Genomic DNA, 18,014 nt, shown 5'->3' with positions numbered 1-18,014 from the left:
GTGTGTGTGTGTGTGTGTGTGTGTGTGTGTGTGTGTGTGTGTGTGTGTGTGTGTCAGTCAATGGTACAAAAATTGTAAAAGTGCAAAAGCATAACTAAGGACATCGTCAGGGGTCTGTCAGTTTTATTTTTTGAAACTCTGTATATATTAAATTATGTTCAAATGTAAAGTGATCTGAAAGTCTCTAAGACAAATAAGCCACTAAGGGAATGTTTTGTCTGACTAAGGTCAATATCTATTGTTAGAAACTGAAAGTCGAACCTAAGCTTATAATCAGAACCAGTGTTTATGCGTCATTCGCAGTTGTCTGCACAGTCTTTTTTTTTTTCATGTGCAATTTTTATGATAAAATTTGTTTTTTAAGAATTTTTTATGCTATTTCAAACACTTCAAAAGCAATAAGATTAAATTGTTTAAATTTATGGAACTGTACCAGAACCCTGACAGCCATTAAAAAAAGTGAAGCAAACACAGTACCAGCCGCTTTTAAGCAGCTTTTCCTACAAAGCACATGTTACAGGACCTCCTCCCCAGGAAAGTAAGCATGTCCAAACAGTTAAAAGTGGTTATGCTCAGAAATATTTCATTTGTACCCTCTAATTCTTTTATATTGTTTAAGTAGGACAGTCGAAAAATGTGGTAGGGAATGAAGCAGATGACCATGATTAGCGCAAAGCACAGGCTCTTCAGCTGAGCTCCGAACTCCTGCTGAAAGGTGCATCCCTCCCGATGCTTCTTGTATAAAACCCATAGGACATTGGCCTGGAAGGCTGTCAACACAATGGCAATGACTATAATCAATATGCTTGTCAGGTAGTTCAAAATCAGAACAGATTCTATAGATTTTCCAAACTGGAAGCAACGAGTGGCATTTTTGTCATGGTCTTTGCCATACTTAAAATGGATGATGCAAGGGACAGTGATCAGCACAATAATCCACACCAGAAAACTGATAATGCATGCATGCATCCTGTGAAAGGACGCCACCTGGCAAGCTTTCTTGTAGAACGTCAACAGACGGGTGATGAGGATAATCACATACAGGACAAAAGACATGTACATGTGGATGTGGATCATGCTGCTGGTTATTTTACACCATTCATAGCCCAACTCCCATTCATGAACTGCGTAATAGTAGATTCTGAAGGGAACCGTTAGCAGGAAGATGAAGTGAGTGAAGATCAGGTTGAGTACGGCAATTGACGTGGTGGAAGTTGCGGTGGATTTCATGATGCGCATCATCATGGTAAGGCTAATTGTACCACTGATCAGGACCACAGTGTAGATGACCAAGAGGGCTGTGTGGTACTCTTCTAGTTCATCTTTCTCTGAAACTGAGGGTGTGGTCATTGTTGAACTTTGGTTTGGAGATAGTGTGGTCCCATTTAATGTCGAAGTCATCCTAAACAGAAGAGGAAATTGAGTAAGAAAGAGTAAGAGACATTAGAACAGGAAGACAGGCAGGTGTGAAGAGTTAGTGGAAATGAAGTGTATCCAAAAATGATTAAAAACGGGTGTTATAAAAAGAGAAAGAAAACACAAGGCTGTATTGAAAAAAAATAAGAATGACTGATTTAATGTATTTTAAGGGCTTGTTTGTCTTCGGGTGATGAAACAAGACTAAAAACATGTGGCTATGTCACACACCAAACATGTTAGTAAGACTAACTAAAAAAGGTGTCTCAAGAATTAAGAAATACAGATAGACCATTTAACCAATAATGGAACCACTGAAGGACACCATATGGTCCACATTAACCATTAAAGGAGCACCACAACACTGGAAAGAACATGATGAGAAAACACAAAGTCCAAGCCAGAGATACTATCGTTTATCAGTGAACTTACTTGCGCTTCGGTCAGTGAAGAACTGTATGCCGAGTACTCTTCTGTGTGTGCGTGTGTCCTCTGGAGTAGATCACATTATATCCAGCAGCGGTATGTTCACAGTGTCACAGAGGAAGAGAAAAGCTGAGAAAAAACGGATTCTGGTTGAGTGCATTTGCGCATATGCCTTTGAATGCGCGCATGTGTGTGAGAGAGAGAGTAAGAGTGGAAGTTTGCCAACGTTCGGTGGAAGTTAAGGTTCTGAAAATGAAGCCTTTGTGAGCCTGCGTGTGAGTGTTGTAAGAAACCACCATCTACTTTGCATACTGTGTCAGAAACAGGAGGTTGCTGTAAACACATGTCAGCACACAGGAACACAGGGCTGCTTACTTCCTCATTTTTCTCTAAATGCACTCTTCACTTTGACATTTAAAGTGAAATATAGACGATAAGAAGTTGTTGTAGTAGGATGCCACTTCGAATAAATTAAGCAATTCAGTAATTTGGGGAATGTAGTGCTTGTGTCCTGTATAAAAAATTGTGTGTGGTTTACCAGATGACCGTAGATAAAGACAGTTAAAAGCACTGTGAAATGATTAGAGTATTCGCAAAAGCAACAGATTAATGCAACATATTAGGCATGCATGTCAAACAAAAAAGTTGATACTTTTTCACTCTAATGTTCTTGCATCTCTTACACCTTAGGAAGATAACAAGAACACAGTTAAGTCCACTAGTATTTGGAGTGTGGCACAGTTTGTGTTTTTTTTTTTTTCTAAATTCTGCCTCTGTACACTAACATAGTGGATTTTATATCAAACAATCAAGATGTGATTATAGTGCAGACTTTCAGCTTTTTTCCAGAAAAGTTTAGCCAAAGTATTACATTAATATTTTAGGAATTACAGCCATTTTTATACACAGCGAAACATTTTCAGAAGCTTTAAAAGTATGTGCACACTTGACTGGTAAGTAATTTTGTGGTCAAGTGAGGTCTGCTTTATTCCATCACATGTTAAACAGAAAAATGACCTAGCACTGAAATTTCATTTGGTAGGCATTCACTGGAATTCTTTATATGAGTGTCATCATTAGGATGAAAAAACAAAATAAAAAGATCGGAGAGAAAGTAGAAAAACTTTGGGAGTGGACAAATCAACAGTGCGCTACGTTCTTTAAAATAAGGAATTCTCTGGTGAGCTCAAGATACCAAAAAGGCCTCAAAGATCGAAGACATCGGTTGGAGTGGCTGAGCTGTCTAAGTTCAGAAAAAACTTTCACAAGGGTGAAAACACAAAACAAGCAGAAGCTGAAGGTGACTGCAAAATCTCAAGGGAGGGGTGATGGCATGTGGCAATGTCTGGGTGGTGGGGGGGTGTTCTAGAGTTCAGAACAGTTAATGGTTTGTAAATAATTATTTTTTGAAACCAGTTATTAAACAAAGCTGAAAGTCTGCACTCACATTACATCCTAACACCACTCTGCTGTAGAGAGGCAGTATTTGGCATCATCCAAATACTTTTGAACCTGGTTACAACTTTGAAACATTTGCTTTTGCGCTTGCTAGACAAAGTCATCTACTTTCTTATTCAAAAGAGAAGTTAGTCAGGATGTGGTAATGCTAGCTGTGATGTTGACAGATTTGTTTAGTAACAACAAAGTGCAAAGACAAGTTACAAGTCATATGACATATACAGCACATTGTATATTGTGATTCCAACTAATATCATAGGAATTTATAAGCTTTTGACTTTGCACCACAGTTGCAAAGATGTCAACATAAAAGATCCAATTAACACCACAGTCCACTTTACTAAACAGGAAAACACCTTCGCATCACTCCGACCACAAGCTTAGTGTGCACGCTGCAAACATTTACCTACCAACGCTGTCCAACATCGATGGTTTTTTAAAGGTTGGTTTATTTGATCCTGCGTATAACCGCACACAGTAAACATAGAATTTGCTCAGTTACACTTTTGCCACAATTAATACTGTTATATTCTGATTTAGGTTTGCGCTTATTTTAAGAACATTTACCTCATCTTTTATTTTTTTCTAGTTAGCTTTAAGTCCAACTGATGTCTATTTTTGAACAAATGTAGCTCTACTGCACTACTAGTGCATAGAGGGCCAAATATTAAAGTGTTCAATCATTTGTTTTCATTGCAAAAAGAACCCTTGTCCTAAAAACTGTTGCCCCAGCCTTTTTGCACAATTACCCACCAACTTCTGCACCTTCCTGGCCCTGATTCTGCCAGAGATGTTGACACCACACTCCATTAGATGTTAAAGAACCTCTCGTCACTCCTTAAGAATTCCCTGTCAGTTTGATTTTTGATTTTGTTTAAATAGGTCATCTTTACTAATATGCACTGTTGCGAAGACAACCAAACATCTAAAATGATGGAAAAAGTCAACAATTTGCAACTCAAGTTTTCACGCGACAATTAAATTCTCTTAAACACACGTTTGCACGCCAATCCTTCAGTTTTATTGATACACACGTAGTCAAAATAAGTTAAAACATCCCTTTTCACACTAAAGAAACATACATTTTAGGCAGCGTTATGAAGTCTCATGTTACATACTTTCACCAGACCATTTATCGTAGCAGCATGAAATCATGAAAAAGCAGAATAACACACACAAAAGCATTTGTTTGCTTTTTGCATGCGTTTCATAAATCAATTATCATTACTAATGCTTTTCCTCATTTGTTTACACGATTTAACCCTTTCAGAGAAACATGTACAGAGTAAAATATTTAAATGTGACAAGCAACATGTGGCCAAAGTTTTTTCTTACTGAGGTACAGTCCCATTGTATTATGTTGCAAATCAACACCCTCATCAAAAACCCAATTCACAGTCATATTTGCAGCAGCCTATTACAAATTCACAAATGAAACTAAGACTGAGTGCATTTGTACCAAAGAACACAACACAGTACTGTGCAAAGGTCTTAGGCCACTCTGCAAAAAAGGTATCGCATTATTTAGGTTCCTAAGATTATTTTCCATTTTGTCTATAAAAAAAATTAAAACAATATGACAAAACATAAAACATATCTGAAATAAGACAGTTAAATAGGTACACTGATAAATATCGTGTTTAAGACACATGGTAACATTTACTAGGGGAAGTGCATCTTGCGTTGCCTCCACAGGACGAGTCTTTGTGAAGTGAGAACATGTGTAACCACACTCAGCAACATGAGAAAGATCGTCATTGACATCACTATCACATAGTGACTAATGCTGTAAAAGACAGAGGAAGCTTAGCATGTTTTCGATGCATTGCAGACACCCAAACAAGAGATTGATAAGACATGGTTTTAAATGCATGTCCAAGTTTCATTACCTTGTGCCAATGTCCAACCAGCTGCCATAGTCCTGCACCATGAAGAAAAAATGCTGAGGAGAGCAAGAGTGAGTTAAAATCTATTTGAGCCTCATGTGCAGTTTGCTTAACAGTGGACGAGAGAAAGTCTTTTATAAAAGATCAACATTAAACCTGCATTACCAGAGCCATCAAATCAGAGATAACCAGGACGATGAGGAACAAACTGCAAAATAAAAATAAGAGAGATTTAAACATTAAGGAGCACACATTGGTCAGTGCATTTAAACCTTTTCATGCACAATGAAGGAGGAACTAGAAGATACTGGGCCATTTACTATAGTTATTTTAGATGCCTCAAGGTTTAAGAGTCATATCTAACAAAGCAAACAGAACGTACTTTAACTCTACAGACAGAATCAGATCAGTGATTCAATGCTTCCAACAAATTCAAAGAGTTAATTCAAGAATTAAAAGACTAAATTTATAATTTTAGATGAGGAAGCGAAGTGTTACCTCCTTGATGATAGCTGTGTTGCAACTTGGATGGTCTCAAATGTACACATAACTATGATGAATGGAATGATAACCTGGAAGAACAGATGACAATTTAAGGAAATGCAGGATTCTATTAAATGACTCGAAATAAACACATTATTATATAAACTCGTTTAGACGTATGATGCTAAAATTTCTATTACAAATCTGTCTGCCTAAATTCTCCGTACAATAAATGTAAAAAAAGATACAGAAATTAATGGGCTAGGTCATGGCTGTTAAAACAAATTAACATGAGCGAAAAAGAAAGGCAGGTTAAACCGTATTTAAGCTTACTTCTCAAGCAGAATATGAATAGATCATGACTTGTCATAATGTGCAAGACTCCTTCCCCTTTTGGGGAAGCACAATACATATCACAAAAAGGAAATGTTTAAGAGTACAGTACCTTCCACATCATCAACCCTCCCATTATGAAAGGGTTGAAAACAGTGAGGAAACAATAAACAGATGCTGGGTCAAAACTAGGCAAAGGGAAACAGAAGTACACAAAGTGACTACAGACACCAGACTAGAATCTTTAACTTTTCAGAGAAGAAAATGGACCTCGTGTTGTAGAATATACACACTAACGTACTCTATGTTTGGTGCAAAACATATAGTGCATAGAAAATAAATTTGTCAGAACTGACTTTTTTTTTTCTTATCCCCTTCCTGTGTGACACTCTCACACTCACACAAAAATACTATGATACCTGTTTATGGACGCAATGTTTCCTGTGCCAAAAAATGCTGTTATTATAAAAAATACCTGAAGAAAAGGTGAAGTCAAGGTAATGCCCAATGTGAGAATGAACCAAGTTGATTTTTTTTTGTCCGATTGTACACTTTAAACATAAAAATCTTTTATATTACATTTTTAATACTACATCTTATTTGATCAAATCCAGCCTGAACATCACCCACAGACTCTAATGAACCCAATGCGCTTCTGTGCTTCGGCGAACTAACATTGTTGCGACTGCTCTTAACAAGGATACAAAAAAATAGGACCTTCGGATGTCATCCAGCTTCAGCTGTCGAATCTTGGTGATGTCGATGTTTGCAGAGAAATCGATGGTGGATAACTGGAGGAAAAAGAAAAAAAACATGCATGTCTGTAAACTAGTGGTGCAACGGATCAAAAATCTCACGGTTCGGATCGGATCACGGTTTTAAGTCACGGATCGGATCAATTTTCGGATCAGCAAAAATAAAAAAAAAAAAGACAAAAATTCAACTCGCCATTTACTTTGCCTATTAAAAAACATTCAAGTGAAGACTCATTCCACACACTTATATAAAAACAAATTAAGGTGCTATATGGACATTATGGACCATGCTGGGCATCCTCTGCATCCTCTGCACACGGCCATAAACAACCAGAGGAGTCTGCTCAGTGACAGGTTGCTTCTCCCGAAGTCAAGGACCAGCAGACTTAAAAAGTCCTTTGTCCCACACGCCAACAAACTGTTTAACTCCTCGCTGGAGGGGAGAGGGAGGGGAAACGGGGACAAAGGAGAGGCGAACAAGTAAGCTGTAGTGCCTTTTCACTGTGCAATAGTTTTTGTTAATAACCAACGGTGTAATAGACTCACAATACTTGAAATGTGCCGTTCCCTTGTATTCTTATTCCTATTTATTCTTTTTATCCCTTTTGTATTCTCTGTGTTTATATATATGGTATATTTCTGCTCACATTCTGCAACTTCTGTGGGTGCTGTGCTACTGGAAACTGAATTTCCCGGAGGAACCCACCCGAGGGATAAAGTTTCATCTAATCTAATGTGATCTATAGGGCAGTACAGGGCCACTCCGCTGTGATATAACGAGCGGTCACGGTCACGTGGCTTTCCGTTGCCCTGGAGGTCCACCCATTTGTAGTTTGAGCAACAGAAGATGCCTGGGACAGTTCAGCCATAACTTTAAACTTCTCCTGCTCATACATGCTTGGAACGATCTTGTCACACTGAAGTGGACGCACAACGAGATATCATAGCGTGGCTCAAGCACGTTCATCACAGTTTAAACCCCTTGTTTTGCACAACTAAACAACTAAACACCCCAGTAGCTTTTGTAATAGCTTTAGTCCGGTCGGATTGGTCAGCAAAGGGCTGCTTAAATGCCGCGAACTCCTTTGCTCTGCCACTTGGACCGCTAGCGCTGGCCATAACTACCGCTTGACAGACTGACCACGCACACCATACACATACTTTTTTTTTTCTTTTTCGAATCTTTGGATCACGTGCGTACCGAACCGTGGAGTGGGATCAGTTTGGATTTCGGATCAACCTCTACTGTAAACCCGGCCACAATGAGACATGGACTTTAAGACCTGTGTCTTTTCTTTCCTGCAATTTGAATTTTCTGTGTTCTCTCTAAGCTCTGTTCATTCTCATCTCTTTCCCCTCATCCTCAAACTGCTCATAGCAAACAGCCTCTCCCTTAGTCTGGTTCTGCCGGACATCTCTTCCTGTTAAAAGGGGGTTCTTGCTTTCCACGATTACTGAGTGCTTCCTCATGTCAGTTGACTGCTGAGGTTTTCTTTCTGAGATTGTATGGTTTTTACCTTACAATATAAAGCTCTGTGAAGTGGCTGTCGTTGTGAATTTGAGTTATATCAGTAAAATGGAAAATATGACCTTCACAATTAAATACATACATAAATGATAGCTTCCCAAAGCTTTTGGTTTGCAAAAGTTTTCTATTACAAAGGGAAAAACAATGGCTCTACCTCTTGCCTACCAGACATGCCCTGAGCAAGCAAGGCTTCCTGTTCGATGTTAATCCACACAAACATTAACCAGGATAACACAGGGGGGAACAAAGCCTCTGACCTGTGAGGGAGACAAAAATAGAAATATCATTTTACAGCTTTGCTGCGGTGGTGCAACTCTGCACAAGACACAACTAAAGCATCAATGTGTTGTCCTACCCAGTGCTAAGCAGCAGGTAGGTGGAAGTGAGAGACAAGAATATGCTGAGGAGTCGATGAAAAAGTCGTGTTGAGCTCAGCAAAGGAACAAATATAGAAGATGCTGTAGAGAGAAGAGTTGTCAGAGGTTACTTGGGTGTCAGCGATATGATGTTTTAACGTCTTTTGAGGTATAGCTTACGTATGCGATCAATATTTAAAAAGTAAACCATTCTAGATCCCAAGTATCTTGTGGCCACTTGCAACCAACCCACCTAATGTGCTCCAACTTATGATCTGATTAAGAAGGGGTAGGCCCTGTTTCTGTTGCAGGCTGGAGTGTGTGAGGGATGGCACGTATGCACACACAGCAACAAGGAGCATCTGCCGGGTTTGACAGGTAATTAATCAGTATTAGCAAATGCAGTGACACACACAAAAACACATATGCCCGCAGTGACATGTACTGTGGTCACCTGTATGACAAACTGTGGTCTGTCACCGAGGTGCAGCGGTGTCCTCCGTCGAGATGACCAGAGGTAGCAAGCTGAGGTGAAAAGAGCGAGCAGACCTGCACAGGTACTGAGTTGACAAACAGGATGTGTTACTGTACTTTCAAAAACATGGATAGTTTGTACACACAGCTCGTTGTGGAAAGACGGTATTGTGTAGCAGTTTAATCATTCCTCGTTTTCAAATGTACCACTTTCAAATTTCCCGTCTGTTTATATACAGAGAAAGTAACCATCGTGGGACTTTAACTTTTAACAGTAAGTCTATTCAGTTTCCTTTAACTGGGGGTGGATGCTCGTGGCTCCACAGTTTTTTGGGGTTTTATATTTGAATATTGTGATGGATATTTGCATCACTAATATGATGCCGATTCCAGTCACATTTTATCTTCCTGATCTGTTCTGCAGATGTTCTAATTTACTGAAACTCACCTACCTAACCTGGCATGAATTGGGCTCTCAGTTTTTTCCGTGATAGGATATTGCGGTAAATATTCAGATAAATATATACAAATAAAGGAAGTACTCACACCAGATGTATGTTAGGTTCTCTACCCACAACAGGCATGAGGGGGAAAGCAGCTAGACACAGACAGCCCACAAGCCAGCTCAGTGAGCGTGACTGCACCGAAACAGAGACAAAAACAAATGCTGTCTTCCACTTTAACACATTTACCATTGTGTATCTATATTTAATAATTGCCTTTATAATTATCTACTGTTTTAGGCAAGCAGTACCAATAACACTCTAGTTATAGACACATAAGAAAAATTAGAATGGCTAGACATTTCTTATTAATGATTAGGCATTTTTTGTAACTCTGTTTACTCATGATATATATATCTATAAATATATATATGTAGATATATATATTATTGGAGAAACAGTGCTGTCCATAACCAAAACAGGGATGGATATTAAAAACAGCTATAACACACATTTTCCTGCTTTTATCTGGCTAATCTGTACATTACCTTAGCCTTGCCAAAAAGCCCCGACAAGAAGGGCCAGAGAGAGAGAGCAGCCAGCCCTACAGTCAGCATGGCGCGATGGAAGAAGCTCACCACCTGGGGGCAGCAAAAATAAACAGCCATGCAGCATCCAGGTTTATTTCTTACAGTTAATGATACACAAGTGAAATTTTGTGCACTTATGCAGAAGGATGCCTTTAACACAGCAGATTTAAAGACACCTACCAGCAGCTCAATCCCAAACGCCACCAGCACAAAATAGCCCAGACATTTCCACAGTGGGAGAGAAGGGGCTGTCTGAATCAAATCTCTCAGCGTTCCAGACCTAAAAATAGATCATTGAGGGGATTACTTTTTCCTGTCATAAAAGGATGAGATGAAGAATAAAACATCTCTTTATCCCTTTTACATAGGAGAACCATGAATGCATAAAACGCCAGTTCAAAGGAGCTAATTAGCACTTCACTCCACCTGAGCCAGATGTGCATACAAGCCTGTGTGAGGCTAATTAGATCCAGTGAAAAGCTGCTGTATTCACTGACTGATGTGATCCTTTTGCGTGTGTTTTAATATCAGGGTTCTGTGACTATAGTAAATATACAAATTATTGTAAATTGACTGAATGCATCTGAACAAACTTGTTTTGTACATTTTTTAAATCCAGTTTGCATTATTTTGAATGTGTCTTTTACTTACTCTTTCAGAACAGAATACCACACAGGGATAGGCAGCAGGCAGTAAATATAGTAGGTTATGGGGCTTCTTTGAATAAGCAGGAAGAGTGTGATCACCACTGCCACACACGTGCACAGCCTTGCCAAGTTACGGCCAGGAATCTGCACACAGGAGAAAAATACCAACTTAACAAGACATTCAGGTTGTGCAGACTTGTTTGGGTGGAAGGCATCTTGAGGGATTACAATCTACTGTATATCCTAACCTGTTTAGTGAGATTAGGATGTCTGTTGAGACTCGCGTGAGTCTTCAGTATGACTAAGACGACATATGAGGTCCAGCCTACAAATCCCAGCACCACACTGCAACCGAGGAAGAATCGGTCATAGGTGTGGTAGTAAACCAAGCCTTCCAGAGAGCGAGATATCAGAGACTGGCACAAAGAGATCTGACAAGAGACAAAATAGGTGGACAAAAACCTAATTTGTTGCTTAAGTGGAAGAAAACATACGATGGAGAAAGTAGCGATAATGTAGAATGCATTTACTGTAGTTCATTTAAGTTAGACTTTAGTTTATGAACACAGGTTCAGTAAATGTTTAAATAATTCATCAAAGTATCAAAATAAATCTAGAAATTGGCTTTGCACGTATTGTAAAAGTATGATTAGATTTAAAAGCCACAGACCCCCTCATACTCACAGCATCCTCGTACTTCTCCAGCTGAATGAGTATTCGGGCCTTCTGGGTGAATTCTGCTTGTTTTGACTCAGTCAGGAGTCTGGGAAGAAAGAGGGTGCAAGATGGTGCAAAACAGATGAAGTGTGTGAAAGTGTGCAATTTAAATACGGCCATGAATATGTGGTTTGGTTAGTGGACACATTCTTGGCCTTCGTGCTGCATAACCTCAGAAGTTAATCTAAATGTCACATTGACTGATTTTTAATGGGTCAGCAAAAGAATTTACTGAGAAAGTACAAACCCCGTCTCCAGAAACGTTGGGATTTTTTCCAAAATGCAATAAAACCCCCCAAAACTTTATATCTTCAGAGGAACCAGATTAAGCAGGGTAACTGATTGGGTAAAGGTAAATTTAGAAATCACCACAAACTCGGTCTTTGTGGGATGTGGTTCATCCCTTATTTCCTTAATTCATGAGAGAATTGCTCCAGATTTCAAAAGAAAAGATTTCTCAGTGCACTATTGCAAAGAAATTTCTTCAGACATCTATAGTATGTACCACTATGAAAAGATTAAGAGAATTCAAACCATTTCTCACACTAAGGTCAAGACTGAAACCAGCTTGAGCCCTCAGGCTACACCACCTTAGAAACAGTCACGCTGCAGTGATATAAATATATAAATATAAATATAGCCACCGGGGCTCAGAAGTACTTCAGAAAACCACTGTCACTTAACTTAGACCCACATCCACTAATGCAACTTGAAACTGTATTATGATTGAAGGAGGAAGTCAAATGTCAGTTGCATAGAGCTCTCTATGTCAGGGTTCACCTCAGAAGGACAGAAAGACTGTGTCATTGTGCGCTATGCACAGATAAATCCACATTTCTGTGTTTTTGGAAAACAGCGCTCTTTGCCAATGATGAAAACAACTATCCAGATTGCTATCAGCGAAAAATGCAAAAGGATCTGTGATAATACAGAGGAGCATCAGTGACCACAGCAGGGCGAGCTGCATCTGTAGATACCACTGACTGAGGCACAGAGCGCTGCCTGTTAGGATCTATTTCCTACAGACAACATGACCGCAGGTTAAACCAAGTAAAAATGAACAAAATTTCTAACTGGAAAACTACAACACTCAGTTCAAAAAAAACAACAGTAAATATGTCTCAGTCCCAACTTTTGTGTTTACTGTGTTGCACCTGTCAAATTCAAATTTTGGTACATTTACAAAAAACAATTAAGTAGGTCAGGAAAATCTTCCAACATCTTTGTACTTTGGTCACTTGAATATATGTTCACGTGAATTAACATATCACAGATTTGTATTTTTTAACTTCCTAGGACCTGGCATCCACATATGTGGACATCACATTTTGGGTTGTCTAGACAAAAATACTAAATTATGCTCTACAAGGGCCTGATATCCACTTACGAGGACGTTATACTGCTACCGTTCTATCAAAATTTAAAACAAATGTCTTCATATGTGGATCTAATTTTTCTCAGAAACAAAAATCTGTAAAAAATTTGGTAATTCTTTGTTTTTACATTCATCAGGTCCCAAACAGCCCAAATAGCAAAAAGAAATTAAAAATGCATGCCATCAAAGAGTTTGGAGGTTAAAAACATTTTAGAACATATCCCAACTTTTCTGGAAATGGGATTGATATAAAAACACAGCATTTACGTTACAAATACTTTTGTTTCTGCCAATTAATTCTTTGCAAATGACTCTTTTAATCTATTCTCTTTACACTATCTATGAGGTCACAGTAAACACAACAGGCCACGGTGAAAAGCAAATTCATGTTCTTCTGATTGGATTTTTGTTAGAAAAACACATCAGTTAGTTACTGTACGTACTGGTATGGGGTGAAGAGAAAAGATAAAGTTGTCTCCTTTTTCTGCATCATTTTCATCTACAAATAAACACACACAGTAAAAACACAGCTTTACCATCAGTTTAGATCACAGTGTCATATAGAATAATAAAAGACATGACAGATAGTTGATAAGCATTTTGCTAGCCAAAGCAGATGCTGTTATACCTTGAACTGCTCCAGTACTTGAATAGCATTAGTGTACATGCTCTCAGCCATGAACCGCTCACTGTTGTTGAGGTAGAGAAGAGGTAACACGCCCTGAAAAACAAATACAGACAAAACATGTAACAAAGACTTGAAAAATTATTGAACATTTCCCATTAAATGGCTGATTTTGTCTCTGACTTACAACAGAGTTAACAGGAATAGGCACACCAACGAGGGAAGCCATGAGCGGAGCAATGTCAGCCTGCCAAAAAAACCCAAACAAACAACGAAGACACACAAATATTACACTTTAATACAACTGATGACAGGAAATTGTCAAAAAGTTTAAATTTCCATGAGCTTTACCTGACTGACGTCGACTCTACGAAGATGCTCCAGTTTCCAGTCTAAAAGAAACAAACCAGGACAATCATTTAGACAAAGTAAAACAGACAAACTGGAGGGTATCGGTTGTAAATTTAAATCTTAAAAAAAAAGTGTTTGAACGTACCTTGTAGGAACCCATCATTGTATGGTTGGGGTTCTGTGACTCCCTTGGCTTTCTGAACCCCAGCTCCCCACGCCACTAAAGGGGTTAGCGTTTCAGAAGGATGGCCCGCACCGTGGGAACCTGGAGACAAACGCACACAAACATGCCAAAATAGAAAACTCGCTAGCAGGCAGAAAAACATTTAGATACACAAACAAGTTTACCCCAGTTTGTCATGCCGTGGTCAGAGGTAAACACATAGGCTGTTCTGCCATCATTGTCGAAGAAGTCCTCTATTATAGACACCACTTCAGCTACACCTGCATCTACTAGACCAATATTGTCTAGGTATTCTCTGGGGGAAAAAAGACAAAATAGAAGACAAAGATGCAGCTGGATGAGAGAATGCTTATTTGGATGAATTTGTTAACACGACTAAGAACCACTGCACAACTGCCCAAAGGTTAAAAAATAAAAAAAATAAAAAATCAGCAGCTCTTAATACAAGGTTAACTACTTACTGCGACATTGGTCTGTGAGCATGTCCATTAGTGTCAATTCCAAGCAGATGCAGGAAGAAGACATTTTTATCCTCCCATAGGCTGGCCTTCAGAGTGGAGTTAGACTGTGCAGACTTAAAGAAGGACTGTTGAAAAATATTAAATAATTTTAGGCTTATTCAGGAAATCCATGTGGATCAATTCTGTAAATGAAATTCTGCAATGACTCCAAGTTGGGTTATATTTCACTGCATGACACATGACACACATAATACACATAAAACACAGTCTTTATAAAATGTGTTTTTGTGGGTAAACCTGTAGTTAATATCAATAGATCAATCATAAAATATTTTTTTATGCTAATACTTCCACTACATACTTTGACTTGAGTGAACACCCAGCTGTCTAGCTTGGATGCATCTGTGGAGGCAAAGTCCTCCTCCACTGCCGAGTATGTGTGGGTATACACATGGTCCCCACTAGCGCCTGAAATAACCAAAGGAAACATGTTTGCTCAGATATGTGATTTAATGTTTTTTTTCTATTGTGTAGATTAATGGTTCTGTTTGTGATGCTTGTGTACCTTTGGCAAACATAGGTAGGATATCAGGGCTGCCCCAGCACCAGGTGTGTCTGCTCTCATTAAACACAGAGTCAAATTCTACAGGATTTTCCTTCCAGCCTGAAAACAAGCACATAAATGGTCACAGTAGAATGCCACAGAGAAACACATACAATAGAGAGTAATCTCTCCAAGTCGCTGAGCATTTCTCTTCCTACCATGTAAAAAAAAAAAAAAACCATCATGCACACACCTTTAGCAACTGCACTAACATCCTCATAGAAGCCAGCAATGAGAGCAACGTGACCGGGCCGAGACTCGGTAGGCACACGTGTGTGTGACACACCCCAGGTCCCCTTGTCCTCTATTATACTCCTGAAATATGGAAACAGAAGCACATATGCTTATGCAAACAGGGGGAATGAAAAGACATGCTGTAAAAATGGCATCACCTTACAAGAATAATTAAACAGACCCAAACTCCACATCAAAGTTTATTTCTTTGTATTGGTTTCCTGACCTCAGGTATGGTGTCCTGGATGAGCCATTAGGGAGCAGGGTGAAGAGACTGTCTGCTCTGAGACCATCGGCCACCACTAACACCAGTCTGGAAGCAGGGGGTTCCAGGGGTGTGGAGTGGGGTGTCATGCCATGGACCAGAGGAGAGGTGAAGTAGATATCAAAGATAGAGATGAAGAAGACCACGTGGACTGTCAGCCCAATCACAAAGAAGGTGATCATCCTCATTTTGGGTGCCAAAGCCACACCGAAGAACAACTGAGGGTTTACTTGAGGACAAGCAGGGTAGATTTAATTCGCTTGGAAGTGAAAAGAGGTGACTGGAAGAAGGAAAAAAAAAAAAAATGGAATAGAATGAAGACAACTCACAGCCTGCATTTGCAATCAGGATTAAGAAGTTAAAGCCAATAGAAGGGGCATTAGAAGGTTTCAGAATAATATAGGCTTGTTAAGCCAAAGTATGCGGTCTTAAGAGCAGCTTAATCCTTCGTTCGCCATATGCCATTAAGCAACGTTAAAAAAAAGGCTTTAATGTTTAATTCGGAATATTTTAATGGTCCAGCCGACTTACCACTGGTAACAAGAAAGTAACTTAGAAAAACAGGCCATGAAAAGAGTCTTACCTGCATGTAACGTCAGCGGATTTTGATCATAAAAACGGGAATAATGTTCCGTTAAAGAATGAATGAGTGAGTGACCAACCTATCTACTACTACTATTACTACTACTACAAGTTCATAGATTCACACTGCTTTAGCTTCCATTGTCACTTCGTAGATCGCCAAGAACATGCTCAGAGAACCAGACAGATCCACCTAAAAAAAGATCAACCTAAAACCAAATGTCTCCCTGTTTAAGAAGATTACTACAAGAAATTCAGGCAGCATGAGCATTCACTTCCTTGTTGTCACTCGTTTTTGACGTTGTGTGTTGACGTAGTGGTTTGTAGCTGCATTGTGGGTAGTGTAGTTTAAATTAAACGATTCACTTCAAGTTTACATATTACGAAATGTAATAAAAAATAAGCAGCCCTTATTTATTTGTTTTGTTTGCAGTGAAGTGCATTTTTAATAGAAATGGTTTGAGCGCAGCTTTTTTTTGACAGCATAGTAGCTAGCAATTGCTATCAGCTGTCAAATGTGCCCTGCCTAGTTTTCCTCTCTACATCAAATGTACCCAATACTTTTCCAGTATTCCATAAAAGGGGCGGGCTTTGGGAGTAGCGTCTCTTACATTTGACCAATCGTAGCTTCGCATTTCTTCTTCTTCCTCCTCTTCCACCTACCAAACCTTAGCTAACCTAATATCCATTCAGGAAGCAGCGGGTGTGATTAGCTTAGCTAGCTTAGATTGCTTAAAAAAAAATCTCTTTAGGGCAAAAATGGCGTCGGTGAACCCATTTAATCTCAGTGATTCTGAAGAAGAGGCCGAACGGCGCCCTAACGAAACAGTTGACACAGAGCGGAGTCCGAGTGACGGGGCGCCAGGACCACCACCAGGCAATCCTTTCTCTCCGCCTGCAGACGCAGAGCCTCCGTCGCTCCTGCTGTCTAGCAACCGGACGAGCCCCAGCGGTGAGGGCATCTTGGCGTCGGCCGCCGCCACCTCCGCTATGGCAGGCAGCGCCGAGACGCGGGTATCTGTAGATGTCATCGCTGCCCAGTTATTGCGGGACCAATACATCCTCACGGCCTTGGAGTTTCACACCGAACTGCTGGAAGCAGGCAGAGAGCTCCCCCGGCTGAGGGATTATTTCTCCAACCCTGGCAACTTCGAACGACAGAGCGGTACTCCACCTGCCAAAGACCAGGTACTCGGACCTGGAGGACCACTGAGTAAGTGTCGTTAGCTGCTCTCTTAGTGCTACATATGTCGCTGTTCGCTAGCTCTGTATTGATGTTGTATGAAACAGAGTTAGCCCGTCAGCTGGCTAACGTTAGCTTTAATCTACGATAGCTTGAGATCTGTTTGCTGCACCTGCTCTTCAGCTCCAGGGCCGCAGCCAGCTATTGGGTTTTGTGGGTCAGTCGTGAGATGACTAACACAGAGTTGTGACAAGGCATTAAACATTAACTACTCACTGAAAGATAAATGCTGGTAGCGTAATAATGCTGGTGACCTGTAGTGATCGCCCAAGTGTAATTTAGCCCTGTAGGACACCCGTCAGAGGTCAGAGGTCAATATCGGCTATAGAAAACAAAAGAGAGGAAGGAGAAGAAGCGGGTGCCTGTACGAACAGCTTTTGCCTTTCCCTGAAACACAGTATTGCTCAAATAGCACATTTGAACGAAGGAGAATTCTACAGTCTTGTAATAATGATAAAACAGGCTTCAGGCTTCCTGAATTAGTTCGAAGCTGTATCATCTGGTCCAGGAGCAAAGTGTCTTGTAAATGATTGTGTTGCTCTACACAGGTTGCGTCTACCCAGCTAGGGAGATAAAAT

General features: G+C 39.8%; 3 protein-coding genes across 16 annotated transcripts in view; 1 reads left to right on the top strand and 2 right to left on the bottom strand.

The window, feature by feature from the left end:
• Positions 1-35: 35 nt before the first annotated feature.
• On the bottom strand, positions 36-17,902 carry pign (phosphatidylinositol glycan anchor biosynthesis, class N). 6 transcript variants are annotated; one of them, XM_042213259.1, is made up of 30 exons: positions 17,653-17,902; positions 15,573-15,891; positions 15,306-15,427; positions 15,074-15,172; positions 14,870-14,976; positions 14,509-14,633; positions 14,212-14,342; positions 14,009-14,128; positions 13,864-13,904; positions 13,700-13,759; positions 13,516-13,608; positions 13,331-13,386; positions 11,480-11,558; positions 11,044-11,226; positions 10,800-10,939; positions 10,329-10,428; positions 10,107-10,199; positions 9,662-9,753; positions 9,096-9,201; positions 8,895-9,003; positions 8,641-8,743; positions 8,440-8,542; positions 6,707-6,793; positions 6,422-6,477; positions 6,115-6,190; positions 5,685-5,758; positions 5,352-5,394; positions 5,190-5,242; positions 1,849-5,086; positions 36-1,402 (listed from the first exon to the last, which is right to left on the bottom strand). In XM_042213259.1, the coding sequence occupies exons 2-29, from the start codon at positions 15,797-15,799 to the stop codon at positions 4,963-4,965; spliced, it is 2,802 nt and encodes a 933-aa protein (XP_042069193.1). In that variant the 5' UTR covers positions 15,800-15,891; positions 17,653-17,902; the 3' UTR covers positions 36-1,402; positions 1,849-4,962. The 6 variants fall into 6 exon arrangements, with proteins under 6 accessions (XP_042069193.1, XP_005912119.1, XP_005912118.1 ...); XM_005912057.3 differs by lacking the exon at positions 17,653-17,902 and adding an exon at positions 16,805-16,918; XM_005912056.3 differs by lacking the exon at positions 17,653-17,902 and adding an exon at positions 16,195-16,625.
• LOC102299411 (probable G-protein coupled receptor 141) lies at positions 487-1,350 on the bottom strand. Its single transcript, XM_042221458.1, has one exon. It carries the CDS (start codon positions 1,348-1,350, stop codon positions 487-489), a length of 864 nt encoding a protein of 287 aa, XP_042077392.1.
• Positions 16,953-18,014, top strand: part of relch (RAB11 binding and LisH domain, coiled-coil and HEAT repeat containing) — a 37,707-nt gene continuing 36,645 nt past the window's right edge. For all 9 annotated transcript variants that reach the window (XM_042213150.1, XM_042213083.1, XM_042212988.1 and 6 more), the window contains exon 1: positions 16,953-17,406. In XM_042213150.1, the coding sequence (XP_042069084.1) occupies positions 16,953-17,406 (454 nt within the window). The remainder of the gene's footprint in view (positions 17,407-18,014) is intronic.

This window comes from Haplochromis burtoni, unplaced genomic scaffold (assembly GCF_018398535.1).
Source record: "Haplochromis burtoni strain Fernald_Lab_line unplaced genomic scaffold, NCSU_Asbu1 Contig_1, whole genome shotgun sequence".
NCBI classification, from domain to species: Eukaryota; Metazoa; Chordata; class Actinopteri; order Cichliformes; family Cichlidae; genus Haplochromis; species Haplochromis burtoni.
The sequence above is the reverse complement of the archived record's forward strand: the minus strand, read 5'-3'. Positions and strand labels throughout refer to the sequence as shown.

Excerpts from the sequence above, each read along its gene's own strand:
- LOC102299411 (XM_042221458.1), bottom strand. The coding sequence starts at position 1,350 with ATGACCACACCCTCAGTTTCAGAGAAAGATGAACTAGAAGAGTACCAC.
- pign (XM_042213259.1), bottom strand. The coding sequence starts at position 15,799 with ATGAGGATGATCACCTTCTTTGTGATTGGGCTGACAGTCCACGTGGTC. Across the intron at positions 13,760-13,863 it reads GTAGAGTCGACGTCAGTCAG|GCTGACATTGCTCCGCTCAT; the intron begins GTAAAGCTCATG and ends TTTTTTTGGCAG. Across the intron at positions 5,243-5,351 it reads TCTCTGATTTGATGGCTCTG|CATTTTTTCTTCATGGTGCA; the intron begins GTAATGCAGGTT and ends TGCTCTCCTCAG.